The 21,489-nt window shown below is 42.3% G+C and overlaps 3 protein-coding genes and 1 long non-coding RNA gene across 18 annotated transcripts in view; 1 reads left to right on the top strand and 3 right to left on the bottom strand.

Moving 5' to 3' along the window:
- The window catches only part of rapgef5a (Rap guanine nucleotide exchange factor (GEF) 5a), a 46,588-nt gene extending 42,579 nt beyond the window's left edge, over positions 1–4,009 (bottom strand). For 6 of the 15 annotated variants that reach the window (XM_081716412.1, XM_081716413.1, XM_081716415.1 and 3 more), the window contains exon 1: positions 1–3,276. This exon is cut by the window's left edge and continues 514 nt beyond it. Coding sequence is in view for 6 of the 15 variants with exons in the window: in XM_081716422.1 (XP_081572548.1) it covers positions 3,561–3,716 (156 nt within the window). In the remaining 9 variants the exon portion in view is untranslated. Of the gene's footprint in view, positions 3,277–3,560 lie in introns of those variants that run through there. The other 9 variants (XM_081716422.1, XM_081716423.1, XM_081716424.1 and 6 more) reach the window with 3 other exon arrangements.
- A 2,131-nt stretch (positions 4,010–6,140) lies between these two features.
- LOC145658658 (uncharacterized) lies at positions 6,141–7,380 on the bottom strand. The gene is made up of 3 exons (XR_014124352.1): positions 7,110–7,380; positions 6,585–6,791; positions 6,141–6,386 (listed from the first exon to the last, which is right to left on the bottom strand). It is a non-coding gene; the product is annotated as an uncharacterized LOC145658658 (long non-coding RNA).
- A 5,485-nt stretch (positions 7,381–12,865) lies between these two features.
- il6 (interleukin 6 (interferon, beta 2)) lies at positions 12,866–14,133 on the top strand. The gene is made up of 5 exons (XM_027001291.3): positions 12,866–12,953; positions 13,051–13,205; positions 13,295–13,402; positions 13,530–13,673; positions 13,914–14,133. Exons 1-5 carry the CDS (start codon positions 12,938–12,940, stop codon positions 14,112–14,114), a joined length of 624 nt encoding a protein of 207 aa, XP_026857092.2. The 5' UTR covers positions 12,866–12,937; the 3' UTR covers positions 14,115–14,133.
- Positions 14,134–14,490: 357 nt separating this feature from the next.
- Positions 14,491–20,411, bottom strand: tomm7 (translocase of outer mitochondrial membrane 7 homolog (yeast)). Its single transcript, XM_027001292.3, has 3 exons — positions 20,229–20,411; positions 17,458–17,506; positions 14,491–14,880 (listed from the first exon to the last, which is right to left on the bottom strand). Exons 1-3 carry the CDS (start codon positions 20,329–20,331, stop codon positions 14,865–14,867), a joined length of 168 nt encoding a protein of 55 aa, XP_026857093.1. The 5' UTR covers positions 20,332–20,411; the 3' UTR covers positions 14,491–14,864.
- Between the last annotated feature and the right edge of the window lie 1,078 nt (positions 20,412–21,489).

Raw genomic sequence — 21,489 nt, 5'->3', positions numbered from 1 at the left:
AGATACAGCGAAGAAAGGGGAGGGAAAATCCCCAGGGGAGTCGTGGCACGAGAGAGAGGTCTGTGCAGGAGAAGGGCAGGGAGCACAGTTCTCCACCTCCCTGCGTTCGTAAAGCAAAAGATGGCCAACACGCCCTTGGCACCTCCCCAGGGGACAGTGGAGGCACCTTCCCCTGGTCTGGGCTGTGACGGGCATCTCAGTCAGGGGTAATAGTGTGTTTTGAGGGACACACAGCTACACTTAGGCAGAGAGAGACAGTGAGAGACGGAGGGAGAGAAGGAGGGAGAGAGGGAGAGAGATTTAGATGTGCAAGACAGTGTGAGAGAGAAGAAGAGGCAGGAGACAGACGCAGACAGGGAAGATGGTTAAAAAGCCAGTGGGTTCATGGGAGTGGAAGGCGTGAAAGCAAAAACATGAAGCTGAGAAATTGGGAGTGTGAAAGCAAGAGAGTTTGAGTCTGAAATAGCTCCCTATTTGACATATTGTGCACCACACAGTGAAGTATATATGGAGTAGAGCGCTATTTCAGATTCTGTCAGAAACAAATGGAGTGAGTGGGAGTGATACAAAGAGGAAAAACAAGAAGAAAAGGACAGGCACTAAGGGAAAGAGAGAAATAGAGAGCGCTAGAGAGAGAGGGAGAGAGAGAGAGAGAGAGAGAGAGAGAGAGAGAGAGAGAGAGAGAGAGAGAGAGAGAGAGAGAGAGAGAGAGCAGCCTGACGCTGTTATCTATGTGCAGACATCAAAGCCTGTGAGGAGTGTGTTCCCGCGAGCACCGCGCGCAGTGCAGTGGGTGTGTGGGTCATTATCTGGCAGAAATGGATTACTCCCAGATTAGAGTGCTCAGCAAGACTCACTCTCTCACGCGCACACACACGCGCGCGCACACGGCTAAATCGGTCACGTTAGATGCGCGCACTACCACAGCAAGAAATCAAACAAGTCCTGCCTCAGCGTTCACGTTTCCGCCCAGAAGCTATAGAGTAGATTCATACCTCTCAATGTCAGAAATTTCCAGAGCGTGATTTTTCCACCCTCCGGTAGTGGCCCTTAATTTTTTGTATTTCTATTCAGCTTTTATTTGTTATCGCAATATCAATATCTCATATACCGTCAAAGCGAGAGAGAGAGAGAGAGAGAGAGAGAGAGAGAGAGAGAGAGAGAGATAACAATCACACTAAACAGTGATTTCGTTAAGCTTCTGTTTACCAAGTAAACTACCAGGGAAAATGTAACTGTAAAAAAATGTGACCGCGTGTCAAAGCTCCTATGAGTCGTAATCATACCGCAGCCCTCACACTTCATTTCACGTTTCTCCACGCTCACATTTCCCTCCCCTTGCACGAGGGCATCACACTGAAGTATGTGCGAGAGCACGAGGGAGAGATGCGAGACGCACGCAGCCTTATGGCTGGCAGCGAATCATCTTTCGATATTGTACAGGCTATATTGAAGTTAAATTATATTTGCGTTATTACCCACTTTCACTGATATAACAAACTATTTAAAAATAAAAATCAATATTAACTACTGGACGAGCAACTATCATTATAATATTAAGGGAAGTCATTATTCAAAGACAACATTTCTTCTGTCGTAGAGATGTCTCCAGCATTTTGAACAGTGCAAACAATTTACAATTTACGAAAAGCGTACATTACGAGACAATAAATATAGAGACGATTGTCTTATGATTGTTAATGATACCATTACAAAAGATATGATCATACAGTCTAGTCTCAGATGCGTATATATAAAACGCATTAAAAAGGTTTCAATATACATTACTACATACTGAGAGATAGCGTTCTGAGTATTTTACTTAGTTTAAACATATTGTCATTTAAAGGCTGTATCAGCTCATTACTGAGAATATGATAGCTTCACACACGCACGCACACACACACACACACACACGCACGCACGCACGCACGCACGCACGCACGCACACACACACACACACACACACACACACACACACACACACACACACACACACACACACACACACACTACATCCCCACCTTCCTTTCTCAGATAATCCGAAACCTGGCCGAGTGGTGGAGATAAGCATACTGATAAAACCGTACGATACAGAATTATACGATGCAATCTTTGCATTAAAGTTTCATCAAGATTTGAGCAAAGGTATTTGGAGACGACTCATCCTTCCTTTCAAATAAGAGTGGGTGATGGGCTTGCTATGAACTCTCAGAATATAAGCTTCTCCATATTGGAAAAAAAAAAGAGACTCTTAGCTAAAATATTATGTGTATTTAGCAATATACAGTCTTTCCCTTTCCCTAATCTACGATGTCATTTGCGTCTCAGTTGGGTGGAGAGATTAGAAAGCATTCATTTAAATGCCGCACAACTCTAACCTCCTTTGCTCAATTCACGTTTGGATATTCGTATGTGCATTTAAAGTGGGTAGATCGGCTCAGCACAGCGCGACCCAGTAAGATATGGGACGCTTGTTATAACACATTACCAGGGCTAAAGGACAATCTCCGGCAGTCCGGCGGTGTTGGACCGCTGTAGGAGAACTGTCTGCTGATAACAAGCGTTGGGAAATCACAAACGCTTGGGACCCCTGTCGCTTTATGCTGAATAACTGTAGCTGACCTCTGAGAGAAAGCCAGGCTCTGTGTGTACAGACGCGGCGGCTGCTCGCCGACTGCGACGAGACGGTGCACCTTTAAGCCTACCTTTCGGTCCGCATCACACATGCACCTGCCTGTAAGGGCACGTATTTATGCCTCTAGACTATGGCGGTTACATTGTCTGTGGTGCGTGAATCCCTTCTTCCCTATGAACGTGCTTAGAAGTTCCCCTTTTGCATTAACGCGGGAGCAGTTTACCTCAGTACTATTCTGAGTCAGCAATACTGATCTCAGGTCAGCGGGCGCCGTCCACAAACACCCCTGAAAGATTGCCTCTTATTCCAGACGGCAATACAAATAAAATACATCTAGCAGATAAAGTCGATCTGTACCCTTTACACCCATTCACACGACAAACATGACCTGATCAGTGGTCGTCACTTGAGTCGCTCATCGGCGCGCATGAAGCCAAAAAAACAAGGTGGAAAAGGTTGTTTACTCGCGCTATCCAGTCACGCGACAATCCAGGCTTTCAGGTTTGCAGAAATGGTCTTTATAATCGAATTAAGCAAACCAAGCGATGTGACATAAAACGAGATGTCATGCATATATGTCTTCCTGTCGCGAGCGGTGATGAAGTTAGTTGCAGAAGCGTTAAACCCGTCAGGTGTGTGAGTGGGTTGCATAGGATTCTTGTTGCCTTAGATACGGCGGTTAAAAAATAGCCTTGTCTGAATGGTTTGCCAGTGTCAGATGACATTTAATTTCGTGCATTTTAGAGCCCTGTTGTTTACGTTTACGTATGGAGACGATCACGTATTGATTAACGAGTGCAATATTAATCACGGAATTAGGGCCATACATCGTTCTAGATATTGGGGCGACTGGAACCCCGGAGGGGGCTTTAAAACGTCACGAAGAGCTAATGAAAATTGGTTGTCAATAATAAATACTCACACTCTTCTTCCTCAAATGCAACCCGTGTTTTAATAAGCCAGGTAGATCTTTAATCTTCTGCCTTAGTTGAACCTGCTCCCTCGCGTTTCTGTTCCACCGCCAGGTTGTCAGGAGTCCATCCTCCGGTGCGCAGGGAATGCTGTCAGATTCCTCCATATCCCTTCCCGGAGAGGCGCTTTACACGCGGTCGTTTCCAAGTGCCATTCCCCGTGCTCGCTCCGCTCAAAGAATTTGCATCTGCAGCAAACCGCGCGTTCGACAGCGCGAGCTCCTGCAGCGCGCGACGCCGGTCTGCTCCACCCAGCGCCTCGCGTCTTCCACCCCCGTTGTGTACTATCAGTCCGACGGAGCGTGAACGTGTATGTGGTGTGTATGTCTACGATGTCGTCGAAGAGAGAGACTCCCGGCACAGGGAGGGAGAAGGTGGCAGTTACAGGTGCAGCAGGAAACAACCATGCATCACTTGCGCCATGTCCACGAGCCCCGGGGGGGTTGCCGTATTCGGGTAGCGCCTCTGTTTTATGGGATAGTCCACATCAGTGTTTTACACAGAGAACATGGAGCCCGTAGGGCATTGAAGATTATGCTGATAAACGCAAATGTATTCAGTTTTATTGCAGATTCTTAAGTCTCTTTATGTATCCAATCATATTTCCTAATAACAGTCTGGCATAAAATGATTTTTTTTTATACTGCTAGATATTTGTTCAATATATGACAGGCTCCAAAACATGTAACCTCTTATCGACTGCCTTACACAAAATATGTCACCACTATAGGTACATAACTGAAAGAGTAACGGCGGTTGATATCCAGCAGAGAGACTAATGAATCAGTTGACTGCCTGCTGGTTAGTCATAAAGATTTTTTACACTTGTTTTCACAATTTTATTTGGAGAAATATTATAAATACCAAACAACAAGGACTATACTGGAAACAACTACATGTTTAAAGTGGATCAATGAATAAAGTATCCTAATGACCACAAAGGAAAAAAACACTACATGATTCACTGAAAGAGGGGATCAGTTTTCATGATAATGGTGTGCAGTCGCGTGTGATATATCTGTTGTAACATTAGTTTAGCTCTAAGAGAGCCACATTTATCTGCTGTATTCCAGCAGTGCTTCCAGCTGCAGTTACAAAGCTACGTGAGTGGTCGCCCAATGTGATAGCAGAGCTTTAAACTGTGTGGCAAATAGTTTAGGTTCTGGCTTGATGTTATTTTGATAGCTGGTTTGGAATCTGACTTGGTGTTTATCGATGTAGCTGGTTTGGTGCTGGTAAAGTTTCTGGTTTGGTGTTAGTGCAGTAGCTGGTTTGGTGTTAGTGCAGTAGCTGGTTTGGTGTTAGTGCAGTAGCTGGTTTGGTGTTAGTGTAGTAGCTGGTTTGGTGTTAGTGTAGTAGCTGGTTTGGTGTTAGTGCAGTAGCTGGTTTGGTGTTAGTGTAGTAGCTGGTTTGGTGTTAGTGTAGTAGCTGGTTTGGTGTTAGTGTAGTAGCTGGTTTGGTGTTAGTGCAGTAGCTGGTTTGGTGTTAGTGCAGTAGCTGGTTTGGTGTTAGTGTAGTAGCTGGTTTGGTGTTAGTGTAGTAGCTGGTTTGGTGTTAGTGCAGTAGCTGGTTTGGTGTTAGTGCAGTAGCTGGTTTGGTGTTAGTGCAGTAGCTGGTTTGGTGTTAGTGTAGTAGCTGGTTTGGTGTTAGTGCAGTAGCTGGTTTGGTGTTAGTGTAGTAGCTGGTTTGGTGTTAGTGTAGTAGCTGGTTTGGTGTTAGTGTAGTAGCTGGTTTGGTGTTAGTGCAGTAGCTAGTCTGATGTTAAAGCAATAGCTAATTTCTGCATAGGCCCTTATGCTGGACTGTCACACCATTTGCAATAACACCTACTGCTCACTTGACACAGCCTAACTCACAGCTACAGTGTTTTAAAAATGTATGGCAAGTGACAAGAGCTTTAGAGCCTAAATAAACGCTTCCCAGCCCTCAGGCTTAACTGACTTTCCTGCTGGTTCCCCCTGCTCTGAACGCTCTGCGAGGAGCCCCAAAAGGCCTAACTTAGACTCTAATGCCATGAAACCACTCAGACTCACCAAGCCAAATATCCACCATCTACCCTCCCCTTTAGTGGACTGTAGAGCTCTATTATAGCAAGGCACCAGCATTTAGCCCACATAGCTCCAGATTCAGTGCACTGTTCTCACTTGAGTGCATTCATTAACTCAGGAAGCGGCTATGAGCTCTGCCAAAACCAGTATGTTCAGATCTTAAGCCGGAGAACGGCTGGAAACAGCACGGTATTAGAGTGCATCGACAGGAGTGAAAAATAGGCAGCGGGCATGCAGCTGAATTGGAAATGTTGCCCAGGGGGCTCGGAGCGGAGGGGCCACGAGGGTTCTGGTGCTACCCACTCCTCCCAGGCCTGGAGCGTTTGACGGGAGGGGTTGGGGTGTGGGGTGGGGGGTTGATGGGCCAGGCAGCGGGACGGTCGGGAGTGGTCCGGCCCTCTCTGTTTTCAGGCGGAGCACAATGGTGTCAGGTGACAAGGGGACCGTGAGACGCCCAGCAGTGGCATTGTGTGACAGTGAAGAGGGAGCAGACGAGAAAGCTAGATGGTGATATGAGAGCTGCAGTCTCCTTCTCCTGGAAATCCAATAATGACCGATTCAACAGACACTACTATTCTCTCGCTTTCTCTTTTGCTATCTCTCAATTTCTCTCTCCCACTTGCTCTCATTCTCTTGCTCCGAAGCACCCATGTAACATTTTCTATGTATTTCTTGAAATGGTGTACCCCTCCCTGTAGTGTGACGTCAGTTCCTTTGCAATTTGAAACACTGTAAAATAACAATACAAACATTGTTATAAGAGTTGAGCTTTATATAAAAATGGCTCTTTATAATCATATTCAGTAGTTCAAATAAGGCTACTTTTACACAAACACACACACACACACGCAAACACACACACACACAATAGAGTATTTTACTCGTTTACGGTGCAAACACTGTATTATGCAACTATCAGGATCCTACACTCTCATCCTCAAATGGCTGCTCAGCCTCTTGCAGCGGTCGTCATGGCCACCTCCCGTGGGGTCGAGGCATCACCCCCCATGCCGTGCAGGGAATGGAGCGGCAGTAGCAGCAGGGGCGAGACGCGACGCCCCTCCGTGCTCTGGAGCAGTCCACCTGTCCTCTCCCAGCGTAACGAGGGGCCGGTGTCCTTCCTCCCCCAAGAGCCTGCACAGAAGAACAGGATGTGGCCGGCTCGAGGTGTCAGGGAGACGGTGCTCTGCTCCATCGCCGCGGATACATGTAAATGAACCTTTACGCGAGAGAACCAAGCAGGCAAAAGAAGTCATTTTTCTCTTCTGCTGTTCCATACGCTTGAAGGAGCCATTGAAGCTACTGAATAATATGCCTTAGGAATAACAGCTAAATATTAAACCATTAATATGCTCAATATTTTTAATGCTTTGATTTCATACATACATACTTATATATGCGTTTATGTATTTACATATATTTATTTTTTTATTATCATAATTTTTTCCTTACCTGGTACTAGTGGCATTGCTATTATAGGTTTCATGTTGAGGTCGAGGCAGCCGTGGACAGAGCTTACAGAATATTGGATATCGAATAACGATTCCTACTTCAAAAGGAGTTCCCGCAGGCCTTCCCGTTCAGCAGTAGCTGTACTGAAGAAGTACAGTCTGAAACCCCAGCATCTGGAGCTGCACAAGACCAGGGCAAGGCCAGGAGATTCCCTCACACTTCCACCACCTTCCCCCACTTCGGAAGGCAGACAACCCTGAGAGATGTTGGATGATCCTCGCCTGACTGGGGCTGGGAGCAGGCAGGAGGGAGGAGCTGAATGCTGCCGTTGTGGGGGGATCTGGAGAATGCATCGCTCTCCTCTCCTGCTTGGCATGCAGGGCTGGATCTTCCCAGTGCCTTCCTTCACCGAGCACCATGTATGTGGAAGGACAAGCTAGGTGCTATTACACACTAAAACACACTTCTAAAAAAAAAAAAAAAAACCTAAACAAAATATAAAAGTGAGGGAGACAGAGATCATGCGTGAGAGAGTGAGTGTGCGTGTCCAGTGGTCAGAGAGAAAAGTTTCTATTTTCCTTTACTGTGAGAGGTTTCTCATCCCTCTGCACATATATACACACATGCACACACATGTATATGCACACATGCACACACATACACACATATATATGCACACATACACACATGTATATGCACACATACACACACATGTAAATGCACAAACACACACACACACACACACACACACACACACACACACACACACACACATGCAGGCACGGGCGCGCCCTTTCTCACATGCACACACTCACTTACTCCCAGACAGAGCCCTTCAAACAATCTCTCGATTAAATATTAAAGCGTGCCCCGTGGCGACTACAGCACCAGAAACAATTCCATTCCAGCATCACCCACTAGTGAAGAGCGGAAATGGGAGAATAGAGGGGAGAGTGGAGGATGACCAGGGGAGAGGAGAGGGGTATATTCGGGTATTCATGAGGGCAGACACTTAATTATTTGGCAAGAAACTGGCATGGGCGAAAGGATGAATAGCAACGTCACACAACAAGCACGAGGGATTTTGATGCCACCTCATGCTGACTTTCATTTTCAGGCAGGCTATGCCAATAACACTGTGGGCAATGAATAATTAAAGCGGAAATTACACAGTCAGTCATTTTATCGACTTACAATGCATGTGTGTGGGTTACAGAATTGTTAGGAACACGTTTGACATTATTACTATATTGCACCTGGTCTCCCTCCACAGCGTTTTTTAATGTTAGCTGAGCGGAGCTTTATCGCCATCTATTGAACACTGGGGAAAGTAATGAATATAGACTTCCGACCACAGACGAGCGAAAATAACAGCAAAACTAACAGTGGTATGCAAAATATACATGTTTAAGAAAATTAACAGAAGTTTCTTTAGCTGGTAACATTGGCACGAGAAACACAAGGCCTATCTCTACCAACCTTTTTGTTTTTTAGAAGTAAATTGCTTTATAGGACTGGACCAAGAGAAAGTGACTGGTGAAATGTACCCAAACTGTAGAACCTGTGCCACAAATAGATTCCTAATGAACAGCATGGCGGAGTGCACTGTGAAGTCCTGAGGAAAATACGCGCAGAACTACTACTACCGTCTACAGTTGGTGGACCAGCAATTTTGCGATGTTATATTTGTCAATCGAGTCAGTACAGAGAGGCAACGTACCCACTTAGTTACCGCTACCGCCTACATCCATGCCACAAAACTTTCGCTGAATCTATTTTTTTAACAATTACAGGGTGACATGCGGATACAGGCGTGCTACACGTAGCAAGCGACAATCCGCCAAGTCTTTACCACGGAGCAGGGCGAGAAAAGGGGAGAGATAGAAAGGAAATTTACTCAAAATAAAATAATGTCCAAAAATGGGTTTCCCCCTTGCCAGACGAGAAAGTTTGGCTGTGGCATCATGTTCACTTTTTCCACTGAGACACAACCAAAGCAAAAACCCACGGCAGCTTAATTATTGTTAGATTTAGTTTAGCAGCTGGCACAACTTTTTAATTTTAAAGCACCTTTTAAAATGCTTTATTTATAGACTAGAGCTTTTGCAAATATAATAGAATTCCTACATCTTGCATACACCCCTGTTTCTAACAAAACGTACTCAGTATGGTAAAGAGTTTCATCAAAGTGCTAATGTGCGTTCATTTGGAGGTCATTTGAGTAACAGGAATCAATGTGGGTCTAGGTGTGAAAAGAGGAAATGAAATGATAAAAGCCTGGTTTCTCTGAAAACTAAAATTGCTTGACAGTTATCAGTGGGTGTTCAAAGTCAAAGTTGAGCCGGTTTTTCTGCAGAAGGCAGGCCTGCGAGCGCATGCTGAGGCAGGACAGCTTCAGAGGAACAGTGACAGTTATGATGCACTGGGAGGAAAGGAGACCTCTGACCTCCTTTTGTGGGGTAGGACTGCCCCTGAGGGACTTGATCCCTCTAGCCCAGTGCTTCTGTCTTTCATACGTCAACATGCGCTGACGTCACAAGCATTTGTCACAAGCAGATGCAAAAGGAAATAGGTGACACAACAACGGAAACAGCTAACGATACATTAATATCAATTACCCAATAAGGAGCAACAACCATTACTCTCAGAGCAGCTACAGTCCTGGGAATGCCACACTATTGCCAAGAATCTTGAAATATGTTTAGAAGGATATTGGACCATTCTTCGAGCAAAGAGAGCCCCCAATCCTTTGAGGGATAATAGACGTGTAAAACCCATTCGGCACTCTGAGCTGCCAATGTCTCTCATAAAATTCAGGTCTCTCATAAAAATTCAGTGGTATTAGCACATGACGCTACTCTGGTGTTCATGAAAGCACGCTTTGCGTTTGCAACTTAGCTTAGCTCTTGGAATATAGAGACATCCTGAGAGAGCAGTTTTGAGCCTTAGGGTCCACCTGGTCCTTGCCTTTCTTCACATCTACATGTGGGGAGATGGTTGACAGATGACTTCTCAGGCCACGCTCCTTTTTTGTTATATGTTTTAGTGCACGGGAAAGGATGTAGTGAGACAAGAGATTCCCAAACAGCAGCCTTGCCTCTAAACCGGGCCTTGTGAAGCTTACGTCACAGAGCTTCTACTGAGACTGAGTTATCAGTCCTCTGGTAAATGAACAGGGCACCGTTTTGTCGGATTAACCGAATTTTATATGCCTCAGTTCTTCTTATCTCACTGTGTTTGAAACATGTTGTGATGATTTGTGAGACCATTCCCACTAACACAATAAGTCATTTTGCCACATTTGTGTCTGATGTGCCTGCAGTTTGGACACTGATCATTTTTCCTGTGTTAGTTGCACCACATGACTTCGAAAACTCACAGATCAAATAACTGACTGTCAGTCCTCTTACATAGCTGCCTTCTGTGATTAAAAAAGATCCAAATACTTTCTGAATTTGTTTCCCTAATTTTGTCCAGGCCCTGCACGTCCCTCTCGACAGCTGCAAGAAAGTGAAAAGCTTATTTTGAGCCAGTTACTCGAGACTGATGACACAGCAAAGGAATAGTGATGGAGAAGTGTGGTGCATTCCCCCACACTCAACAAGCAACAGAAAATCCTTACTCTTCATTAGGAGGAATTTCCAAAACTGGGGCAAATTACCCAGCCATCGGATCAGAGAAACTCATTATTCAAAGCATATGTAAGAAAATGTATTTGCATTTTTTTTTAAGTTGACTTTCCATTTTTAAACTTCATTCAGGGGTGTTGCTTGTCAAAATGGTGGATGTGTATTTGAGATATTATCGTTATGAAATTCTGTGGTTTCATTTCATTATCACATCTGATTAATCATGTCTCTGCAGAAAGGTTCTGACTGGCCATGGGTTTTCTGTTTTGTGCAAAAAACTGAAAACTAGAAGTGACTGAACCCTGGAATTCCCTGTTTCTTAAATGTTTTATTGTGTATTACAGATGCCATTTTAAGCCAAAAACAGTAACAAATCTTGATTTGTCTCTTTATTGTTTCATTTGAAGTCTGTTCAAGGCTACACTTGCCCCAGGTTGTTGCCACAGTGAAATTTTAAATATCCTGTAATTGTAATTGTCTGGAGTTCTCACACTGAACTGAAGAGCAAATGTAATATCACACAAGAAATTCTTGCCTCTGAGTCAAGAAAACAGTAACTGTTTATCAGTCATCACAGTATTATCGTTGCTATCAAATCTATGTAAGAATTGCACTTCCAGAGAATTATGTAAATTAAGGTCAAAATTCAAATGAAATTGTAGATGGTGCAAAGATTGGCTGGTAGTGCATTACAATAAACAGATACCCAATAAGAGAAGACTGGTTAAAAAACTGAAACAGTTTGATAAAGTCATAAATCAGGTACGTTTGCGTGAATAATGGCTTTGGAGTAAAACACGTATTGGGTCTAACAAGAAGGTTTCCTTTAATAGTCCCTATGTCAGAAGTATTTCTAAATATTAATTATAAAAGTGCAGTTCCTAGTGGTACATTTTCAGGGCATCTTGAGAGAATATTCTCATCAGGTTTCTCTATTTTAGGGGAATAAATATTGGGACGGTCTGAACAATGGGTTTTATTGGCTAGATGCTTTTACTTGCATTGGCCTGAACACCTACAAGGAATGAAAGTTTGTATACTTTGGGTTTTACTTTTTACACTGACATTTGCATTTATAATCACTTCACAGGGTGGTTCAGAAGACCTAAACAGCAAGACAATATACTCCCTCTAAGCAGCACCAAAGTCCAAACAGGTGTTTTCTTTTTATGATTTATGAAGGAATGAAACAGTGTTTCACCCCTGTGGCAAGGTGATAGCAGGATTAAAAGGTTGAAAAAGCCACACATGGCAAAATCTGAATCTTAATCTTCCCATTACTTGTTGTTTATAATGAAATCTCAACATTCAATTTCTTCCCATAGTAATGGTTAATCTTTCCTGTCTTGTTGCCTGACAATTTGATATTTTCTTGACTTATCGATGCATACATATATATTTAACTATGCATACATAATTACATGGTAATCTGTGGTCTTTTGTATAAATACACTTGTAATTAATTTGTCATTTATCAGTCAAAGAAAAATACCAAAGATAACCAAATATAATGCTGTAATATATATATATATATATATATATATATATATATATATATATATATATATATATATATATATGTATATGCGCAGACCTACAGGTACAAACATTATTTTGACTTTCTGCATACAATTGTCATATATAAATATATATATATATGCGCAGACCTACTGGTACAAACATTATTTTGACTTTCTGTATACAATTGTCATTCCAAAGCTTACAAAACAACTGTACAACTGAAGATGCGTGTGGTTGTGAAGATTAGTCTGAAATAGCATTATGAGGCTCTTTAAACTCCTGTGAAAATAAAATGTAAAATCAAATATAGTATAAAGTATAAAGGAGCTAACTCATTCAAAATGAAGGTTTTTGGAATAGCCTCAAAGTGAATGAAGTCAAATCTAAAAATACTCAAGAAGAGGGTAAATTCTGTAAAAACTACCCAAATAAAAGCCTCTATTAGGTTTGCTTTCCAATGCAGTCTCTGGAAGTGCCCACTTGGTCGAGTAAAAGAAAATTAAGTGTACCAATGTTTCTTTATAATCCTTTAATGGAGCTCGAATAAAGGCATTAGTAGGGAAATTCCTTGCTAGGGTATATAAATCACCTCGCAAGTCACTGCAAGAGTCACTGGAAGTCGCCAATCAGCGGAGCATCGGAGAGAAACGAACGAGAAGACTAAAACGAACCGCAGCCATGCCCTCTCTGAACAGTGAGTAAAGTCATCAGCGACGCTCAGTGATGCTGCGTGTTCGTTCCCACGTGGTCAGGTCCTCGCTCAGCCGCTCCTCTTTGCACTTTCTTTGCAGCGCTTCGGTTGTGCCTATCCGTGCTGTTCTCTCTTGCTGCGCTCGGCGGTGTACATGCAGATGAAATCTCTGGAGAAATGATCGAAGACGTCAACAAATCGTATGGCGTAGCAAAAAGTCTTTACAGACACATCACGACATTAAAGAACGAGCAGGTATTTGAGCTATTAGCTATTTTAAAAGGACAGCTAGAACGGTTGTTGTTGTTTCTTCTTGTATAATAACTCGGATGGTACGGTTACAGTTGCAAAGGGACTTTGGAGAATCACAAAATACGACATACTTCGAGACGGCGAAAATCCAGACTTTTAGCAAACCACGCAATGTCTGTCTGTCAAAGACCTTCGATGGAGTAAGTTCATAAAAACAAAATATTTTTAAAATAACTTTTAAAATGTTTTATACGTGATATAGGCCTATACAATGTTGGCCCTATATTGAAGTTTGGCGAAAACCTTATGCAACCTATATTTTTACAGGACGGATGTTTGAAGCAGATTTACACTGGTTTAAGCACATACATCGCGTACCTCCCCTACGTGGAGAGAGAGAATCTAACTGCAGCGGTCATCATCGATGTCAAACACCTGACCACGCGCCTTTTAAACCACATCAAGGACAAAGTAAGTAGCCCTGGTCATGAGCAATGTCAGCTTTATATCAGCAATATAGCTTTTAAAGCCTGATACTGCACATCAGTTAGGGCGAGTCCTCCGACAGTACATCTTTCATATTGTAACTTTACTGACAACTTTGCTAGAAAAGATCTTTTGAATAGTCTCTGAGGCAAACGACACAGACAGAGGTGTGTATATCTCGGGGAAACAGTCGTGTGAGCTGCTATTCTTTTGCCATATGCGCAGTTGAAGGATGGATGGGACCACACGCTCAACGTCCCCACACTGCCCCAGGGTTCAGCGTGGACGCGGAAGATGGTCACCTACTCCATTCTGAGCAACTTCGAGAACTTCATGAAAGATACATGCAGGGCAATTTATTTTATCAATATAAAGCCAAAGTACGTTCGGATGTTGGGGGGGAAGGTTCCCCACAATGTAGTCTAACGTATATTACATAATTAAAGGTGTAGTATTACAATCCAAAAGAAACAGTAATATATTATTTATTACACCAGTCATTTATTTATTTATTTATTTATTTGAGAAAAGGATTTTTAAAGCAATTATTTAAGAGCAATATTCATTTTGAAATGTACATTCCAGTTATACCGGATATATACTTGTATATGTTATATACGTATACTAAAGATCAGTGAATGAAGTTCAATGAAATATTAAGACAATCTTTTAAATAATTCTATTTGTAAAATGACTAAATGGTGAAGGAGAAACTTGGACTGAGTTACATCAACTCATGATCAGATCTAAACAAATAAAACTAAATACAAAACATTTTTCTGTGTGCTGAGAGCTATCTGAGAAAAACAAAAAATAAAATACATCACAGCTTTTTTTTTTTTTTTTTTACTTTGCTCATGTTGGTGCAAACACTAACAAACACTGCTGGAGCAACAGAGAACAGCACAAACCGTTCAATTAAACATATGACAAATGGTATACCAAACACCAAGGTTCAGACAGTGTTCTTAACCATCTCCCTTAGACACAGAAGTCACTGAGAAGCTGGGTTTCTGTAAGCAGCAGGCAACGAGTGTGAGGAGAGAGTTTTGCTGATCCCGCGGTGAGGTGTAGGGATTCACTCGCCCCGTGCAATCCAAAAATGGAACGTCACTGGGAGCAGGGATGCTTCACGGCTCGGTGGTGTTCAGCAGCAGCAGTGCTCGTCGTCACTCTTCATCCCCAAAGCAAACTGACAATGCAAAATCAGAAGTAATTTAGAGACGCTGCAGGCAGGGCACTTTACAGCATAGTTCTGGTGTATCCACCACCTAAGAGTAGAGCTAGGGCATCCATTAGGAGCCGTGACTGAATGTGAACACACACCCAAATCAATTTATGCATAAAATGCTTGTATGCGCATTAGGCTACAAGAGAGCACTAAGAAAGAACACTCTCCCCCCACATCATCTTGTTTTCTGGTTTTGAAATGCAATTTGAATAAAACAGTGTTATACGCCTGATTTACGGGAGGGCGGGGAACCACCATAATGCCTAGCTTGGGCTGTCCCTGTAAAATTTACTACACATTACGGAAACTTCTCGAGGACCCTACTGCTCGATTTTCTTTCTTTTTGGAGGGGGATTTTCCCACGGCATGAAAATCATAAATCAAGGAGACATTTCTTTGCCCATAATGCATTTCAATTCTGAATCTCAAGAACGTGGCTATATCATTTACATTTTTGACATCTGGCAGACGCTCTTAGAGCACATGGTGCTCAGTACTAAGGTGCGTGTGCACTCCATAGGTATCGAACCCATGACCTTGCTCTCTATGCTCCATCAGGTGAGTTAAAGGAAGGACACCAAGTAGCAATATCTACTTTTCTGTTGGAGTGACTGAATGTTTGCATTTATGTAGTGTGCTCTGTACCAAAGGTTTCCATCAAAACTGTAAGATGCAAAGTTAATGATCTGAGCTTTATAAGGGTACTGGTTTTCTTGTAAACAACACTGTCGTTATAACTGTTGAAAAAGCAGTCGCTCATTATTAGGTCAACTATAGCATCTACACTGAATGGCCACTTTACTGGAGACACCCATCTGGTAGAGTGTTGGACCTCCTTTGGCCTACAAAACCACAGCAATTCATGTTGTACAGATTCTAGTAGGCGCTGAAATGGAATTCTGCAGGAATCTTGACCTGTGAGTTCAGGACAGCTTGGAGGTTCTGACGTGCGCTGAAAAGCCTGTTCTACCTCATCCCAGGGACGCGCTAGAGGATTAAGATCTGGGAACTGTAAAGGCAGATAACTCAACTTTCCCATTCTAATGTGGATTCACACATTAGGATCCACAGGAAACTTACTTCCATACAAGGAAGCTCTAGTTATGAAAGGGCAGGAATCTCTAATAAGGTCTGACAGTGTCTATGCATAAGCAACTCTGACACCTCATCTAAATATGAAACTGAACTGCTGTTATTTTATTTTTTTAAAGACATCTGTAATTGGCCTTGGCATGCTGGATATCAGCTTTTGGGCAAAATCTTGACTGATGGCAGCCCATTCTTGCCTAATCGGGGCTTGGAGTTGATCAGTTTCTGTTGTTGTTCATTCACACTCTTTTTGAGGGTTGACCACAGGTTCCCAATGGAAGTGCGATCTGGGGAGTTTCCTGGGCATGGACCCAAAATTTCAATGATTTTTTCAGCGAGCCACTTGGTTATCACTTTTGCCTTCTGTCACATGCTGGAAAAAGCATAATTGTTTATCACCAAATTGCTCCTGGATTGTTAGAAGTTGCTCTTGAAGGATGTTTTGATACCATTCCTTACTCATGGAAGTGTTCTTAGGCAAAACTTTGAGCAAACCCAGTCCCTTGGATGAGAAGCAACCCCAAATATGAATGGTCTCAGGATGCCTCACTGTTGGCATGCACAGGACTCGTGATGGCGCTCACATTTTCTTCTCTGGACAATCATTTGTCCAGATTTCCCAAACAGGGGGCTTCATGAGAGAAAATAACTTTACCCCAGTCCTCTGCAGTCCAATCCCTATACTTCCTGCAGAATGTCAGTCTGTCCTTGATGTTTTTTGGAGAGAAGTGGCTCCTTTGCTGGCCTTCTTGACACCAAGCCATCCTGCAAAAGCCTTTGCCTCACTCTGCGTGCAGATGCACTCACACCTGCCTTCTGCCATTCCTGAGCAAGCTCTGCGCTGGTGGTGACCTGATCCTGTAGCTGCATCCTCTTTAAGAGACGGTCCTGGCACTTGCTTGGGCACCCTGAAGACTTCTTCACTGCAATTGAGCCTCTCTCCTTGCAGTTCTTGATGATTTGGTAAATGGTTGAATTAAATCAGCTACCTTGTCCTCATTAACACTTTCTCCTGAGCTAACAAGATCACTGAAATTATGTTAGCAGGCCATTTTATGGCAGGGCTGAAATGCAGCGGCTAGAATGCTTTCATTTTTGTGATTAAGTTAAATTTCATGGCAAGGAATAACTTTGCAATTAATTGCAATTTATCTGATCACGCTTCACAATCTAGAGTTAATGCAAATTGCCACCATAAAAATTGCAGCAGCAAACTTTGTGAAAAACAAAATTTGTGCTAGTCTAAAAACCTTAAGATGTATAGTACTGTCTTTGGGAGTATACACCTTTGGAAATCTAATTTCTTTAAGCCCTTATCATATTCATCTTAACAAACTTTTAAATGTGCTACATAAATGTTTTTGTTGTAAATGTTATCGCTTGTCACAAGGAACCCCACCCACCCACACACACATGCACGCCCTCATTCATGCAAAGGCAGGACCGTACCTTAGGACTGTGGGTTCTGGCATTCCGGGATCAGCTCCCCGTTTGAATCCTGTAGGGAAATCAGAACTAGTCATTCAAAACAAGGGCATCAGAAGTGTTCTGAGGGCAAGAAATGCACACAGTTCTGCAGCGCTGTTGTTCAAAACCTCTTTTGCAGAACCCAAAAACTGTGCCGTCACACAATTCACAACTGTGAACATTGGCTTGGTCATCCAATCACTGGGCCACATTGTAGAAGATGCATTTCTCAAATGCTCAATTCCCCATTCAATGAGTCAGAGCTACATTAATTTACAACAATCTAGAAGAACTGTACAACAGGCAAAGGTGGTGGTGAAAATCTCGTGTTTCCTTTGGCACTGCCCATACTGACTTAACCTTATTATCAATGGAAAAAAACTCTACTGCAGAAAGCAACTGTCAACAAAAGAGCTCAACGATGCTGCAAACAAATACATTTCCTCCCACACAACCCTTCCAAACAAATCTGTACACATCTGTATCATATATTGCATTAGCCTTTTATTGACAAGACTGACTCAGAAAGCAGACAAGGTCAGCATGCATACATCCCATCTACTTTCAGCTACTCCCTTCTGGTCAGAAGTGTAAATACCCCAATATTAATACCAACCAACCAAAAAAAAAAAAAAAAAAAAAAGGTATTCCTATGGCAACCACCCAGTTCAACAAGAAGTACTACCCATGTGGAGTCTGGAGTAATACATAGACTACAGGGGGTATTTTATAGTTTAAATGTTTGTTTTGATGACTAATGGTGGTTATGATATTATACACTATTTGAATTATTGTTGTTTCTATTTATTTGATGTGCTTGTAATGTGTTTATATCTTGTGTCATACTACAAATTGCCTCTTGAAGGAAATTGAGGTTTTCTAAGTCCAAGTCTGTGCAAAGCTCACAGACAGCACAAATAACTACATCTCAACAAGTCAAAAAAAAAAAAAAAAAAAAAAAAGTCTTTTTTTTTCATTATAAGAATGGACTTTTATCAAATTCTACCAGCGACATCATCTGCTAAAGAGTTTCCACTTTAAAGGACTAGTGAAGGACCAAAAAAACGCCTAGTATTTCCTTACTACACTGGAAACCGAAGTCAAGCAAAACGAAACTCTGTGGTTTCTAAGCGACATGTTATTGACCATAATCCTAAAAATTGAAAGTGTTCATGTTTCTTATAAATGCTCCTTCAGACCAACAGTGAAAGGAGAATAGTTGTACATTCTCATTCTTTTACACGTTTTGCTTCAGGCTGGTTGGGTTTGATTAAATGTGTTAAAATATAGTAGATATGCATAACTATTCCATTTTACAGTGTGAACCTCCCAGTGAAGTAAACCGTTTTTAAATTTAGTAAAAGCACACACAGAACCACAAGTTCACCAGTGTCTCTGATTTACACCACAGTCAAACTAATCATGCCCCTGGGAATGGCAGAAATTGAAAGAGAGATTTACAGTCTCCCGAAACAGTGAACTGTAGTGAAGCTTACACAAGTCACCAGGGACACTGGGTCAAGTCTATTGACCCCAATACATACAACTGCCAAGGACAATGACCCAAGACATAGCAAAAAACTTGGTACATATCAAAAAGATTCAGTACTTAACGTGCAACCAGTGTAAAAATAGCCGCCCCAGGATGTGACTTGCATAGTACTCATGGATTAACGTGTGCTGGACGTCAAGATTTTACACACATACGGAAGTGAGCATCATAAAGGGATGAGCAAATAAATTCTTGAGTAAGACGCTTACAAAACCACAGCAAAATGATGCCAATCAGGTCTAAACACTTCCGAAGAGTGCTGCATCACTGCCACAAACTGAGCTTAGCTGATGTCTTTTTTGGGGTGGGTTGGGTCCAGGAAAACCTTTTAAAACCTAGGGAAAATGAATCTGTTGCACCTGGTATGACATGCGAGTACCAACATAGGCAGTACACTACAATCAACAAAACTACATGCAATTTTCTTTAAAATAGGATAATTATGGAGCACTTCAACTTATCCATTTCATTACATAAATTACTCAATTTTCAATAAGGTGCACGTAGTTTAGAATAACGTCAGCAGCAATGACAGACAAACTCATCAGAAATCTAAACTGCATTCTCCTACTTTATACCCCTACTCACTGCTCACGCAAGCCAAACGTAATGCTGCAGTAAATGTACTATTTGCCCTTCATAAACAGTATTTTGTATAAATAAGAAGTCAGCCAATAAGTTGTTTTCATCAGTCACTAAGGTAAATGTGCGTTTTAAACTACTTTTGGTGGTTTATTAGTACTGTAATGCTGAATAAACACCAATTTACATTTTACTGTTTGACGGCCGCTAGCAGCGCATAAAGGTACTACATAAAAAGGAAGTAGTACATAGCCATCTGGCGTTTTACCATTTAGTGCTACTAGAAACAGACAGCTAACTTGCACAGATAGGTTGTGCAATAGTTAAGGCGGCGAAAGTGAAAAGTAAGTCTGAGGACATACTGGAATGGCGGAAGGCTGATGAAAGAGTCTGGACTAACCACGCCAAACCCTAAATACTCAGTCTGGCGGAGTTCCCCTTATGTGAATAAGATTAGGCAACGGGGTGAACGACGGTAGCCATACTTCTTATTTACAAAATACAAGTAACGTTAAAAATCTTGTATGACAAATTCTTCTGCAATGTTTTATTCGCTTAAGATCACGTTGAACAGCAGAGATGCTAGCAGGCTAGCACAGTATACAAGAAAAGTACTAACCTAGGTAAAGAACGGTAGGGATAAAACCCCACCGAATAACGAACTGCCCGCACTGGAAGACCTGTTGCAGACGTTGTTTTGTCTCTTTGCTTAGTTTGGCCATTTTTTTAGCTGCTGCCTCTCTACAACAAGACGGTTGCCGTGAAGGACAGAACACGGAGACCACGGTGCCGCAAATCGATCACACTAGTGCTTTGCGACAGTTGCTGTGACTTTATAGCGCCACCTGTTGAGTACGAATGAGAAGGCAGGTCATTTAATTTCAAACTTAACTTTCTGTTGCTGGCACTTGTGCCATTCAGCAAAATCAGCACTGGAAATAATCTGTTTCGTATGGTGTATTTATTGTGTTTTAAGAGTCAGTAAACATTCAGCGAACTAGCTACAGCACTTAAAGCCTCAAAATTAGATGTTTGCTAACAGTGAGCAGTGTAAAGGTATTTTTACACTGCCGAAGACAATTAATTTAAAAAAAGAAACCTTTTATTGTTGAGAACACTTGATGTGATTATAAGTAGCCATATCCTCTATATAAAAACTCCCAAACTCCCCAAACACAAGCAATTCATGTTGATGGTGTGTTATTGGCCACTAGATGGCGACATTTGTTCTGGTAAGGTTTACCGTTGGCTAAAAATAATCGTGTATTGGTATCAGAGCGTATCTTATTTTTTTGGCCCACCCAGTGCGTTTCCGCAGTTGACTCTTTTTGTATCTGCCCCTCTCAATGTGCGCACACCAGCGTGACGGATAACAAACTGCGTTATTCACGTTTGCTGGAGCTGAAACTTTAAGAGGAAAGTAACAGCCCTCATGCAGCCTGAACAGAGCGCATCACTGCTTAAATACTTTCGTTTCTCATGGAATTTTGCACCATATCACAGAGTTATGAGGCTCTCTGATGTCAGCCACAACTGATGTCAGCAGTGTCCAGTACCGCTAAAAGTAAAGTGAAATTCTCTCAGCTCAGCTGTGTGTTTATGTAGGCACAAGTACAGCATGGTACTACCTCACATGCTCAAGGTCTTACTTGAGCAGACCTTGTTTAAATACACAATTTATATAACTTGTTTAGATGTTCATTTTATTTACTCCTGTGCAATGCTGCATGATGCAATCTGAGCTGAGTGTGTATTACTGCATTGAGTGTGTAGGTCTTCTGAAGTCTGGAAAAAGACAAGCAGGGAGAAGCCTGGGGCCCATGACGCTGAGGCCAACAGTAGCAGCACACAGGTATTTGTTCCTTGCATAGATTTGTTGG

The sequence above is a fragment of the Electrophorus electricus genome, chromosome 6 (assembly GCF_041902795.1).
Source record: "Electrophorus electricus isolate QZ-2024a chromosome 6, ASM4190279v1, whole genome shotgun sequence".
In the NCBI taxonomy this organism is placed as follows: domain Eukaryota; kingdom Metazoa; phylum Chordata; class Actinopteri; order Gymnotiformes; family Gymnotidae; genus Electrophorus; species Electrophorus electricus.
The sequence above is the reverse complement of the archived record's forward strand: the minus strand, read 5'-3'. Positions and strand labels throughout refer to the sequence as shown.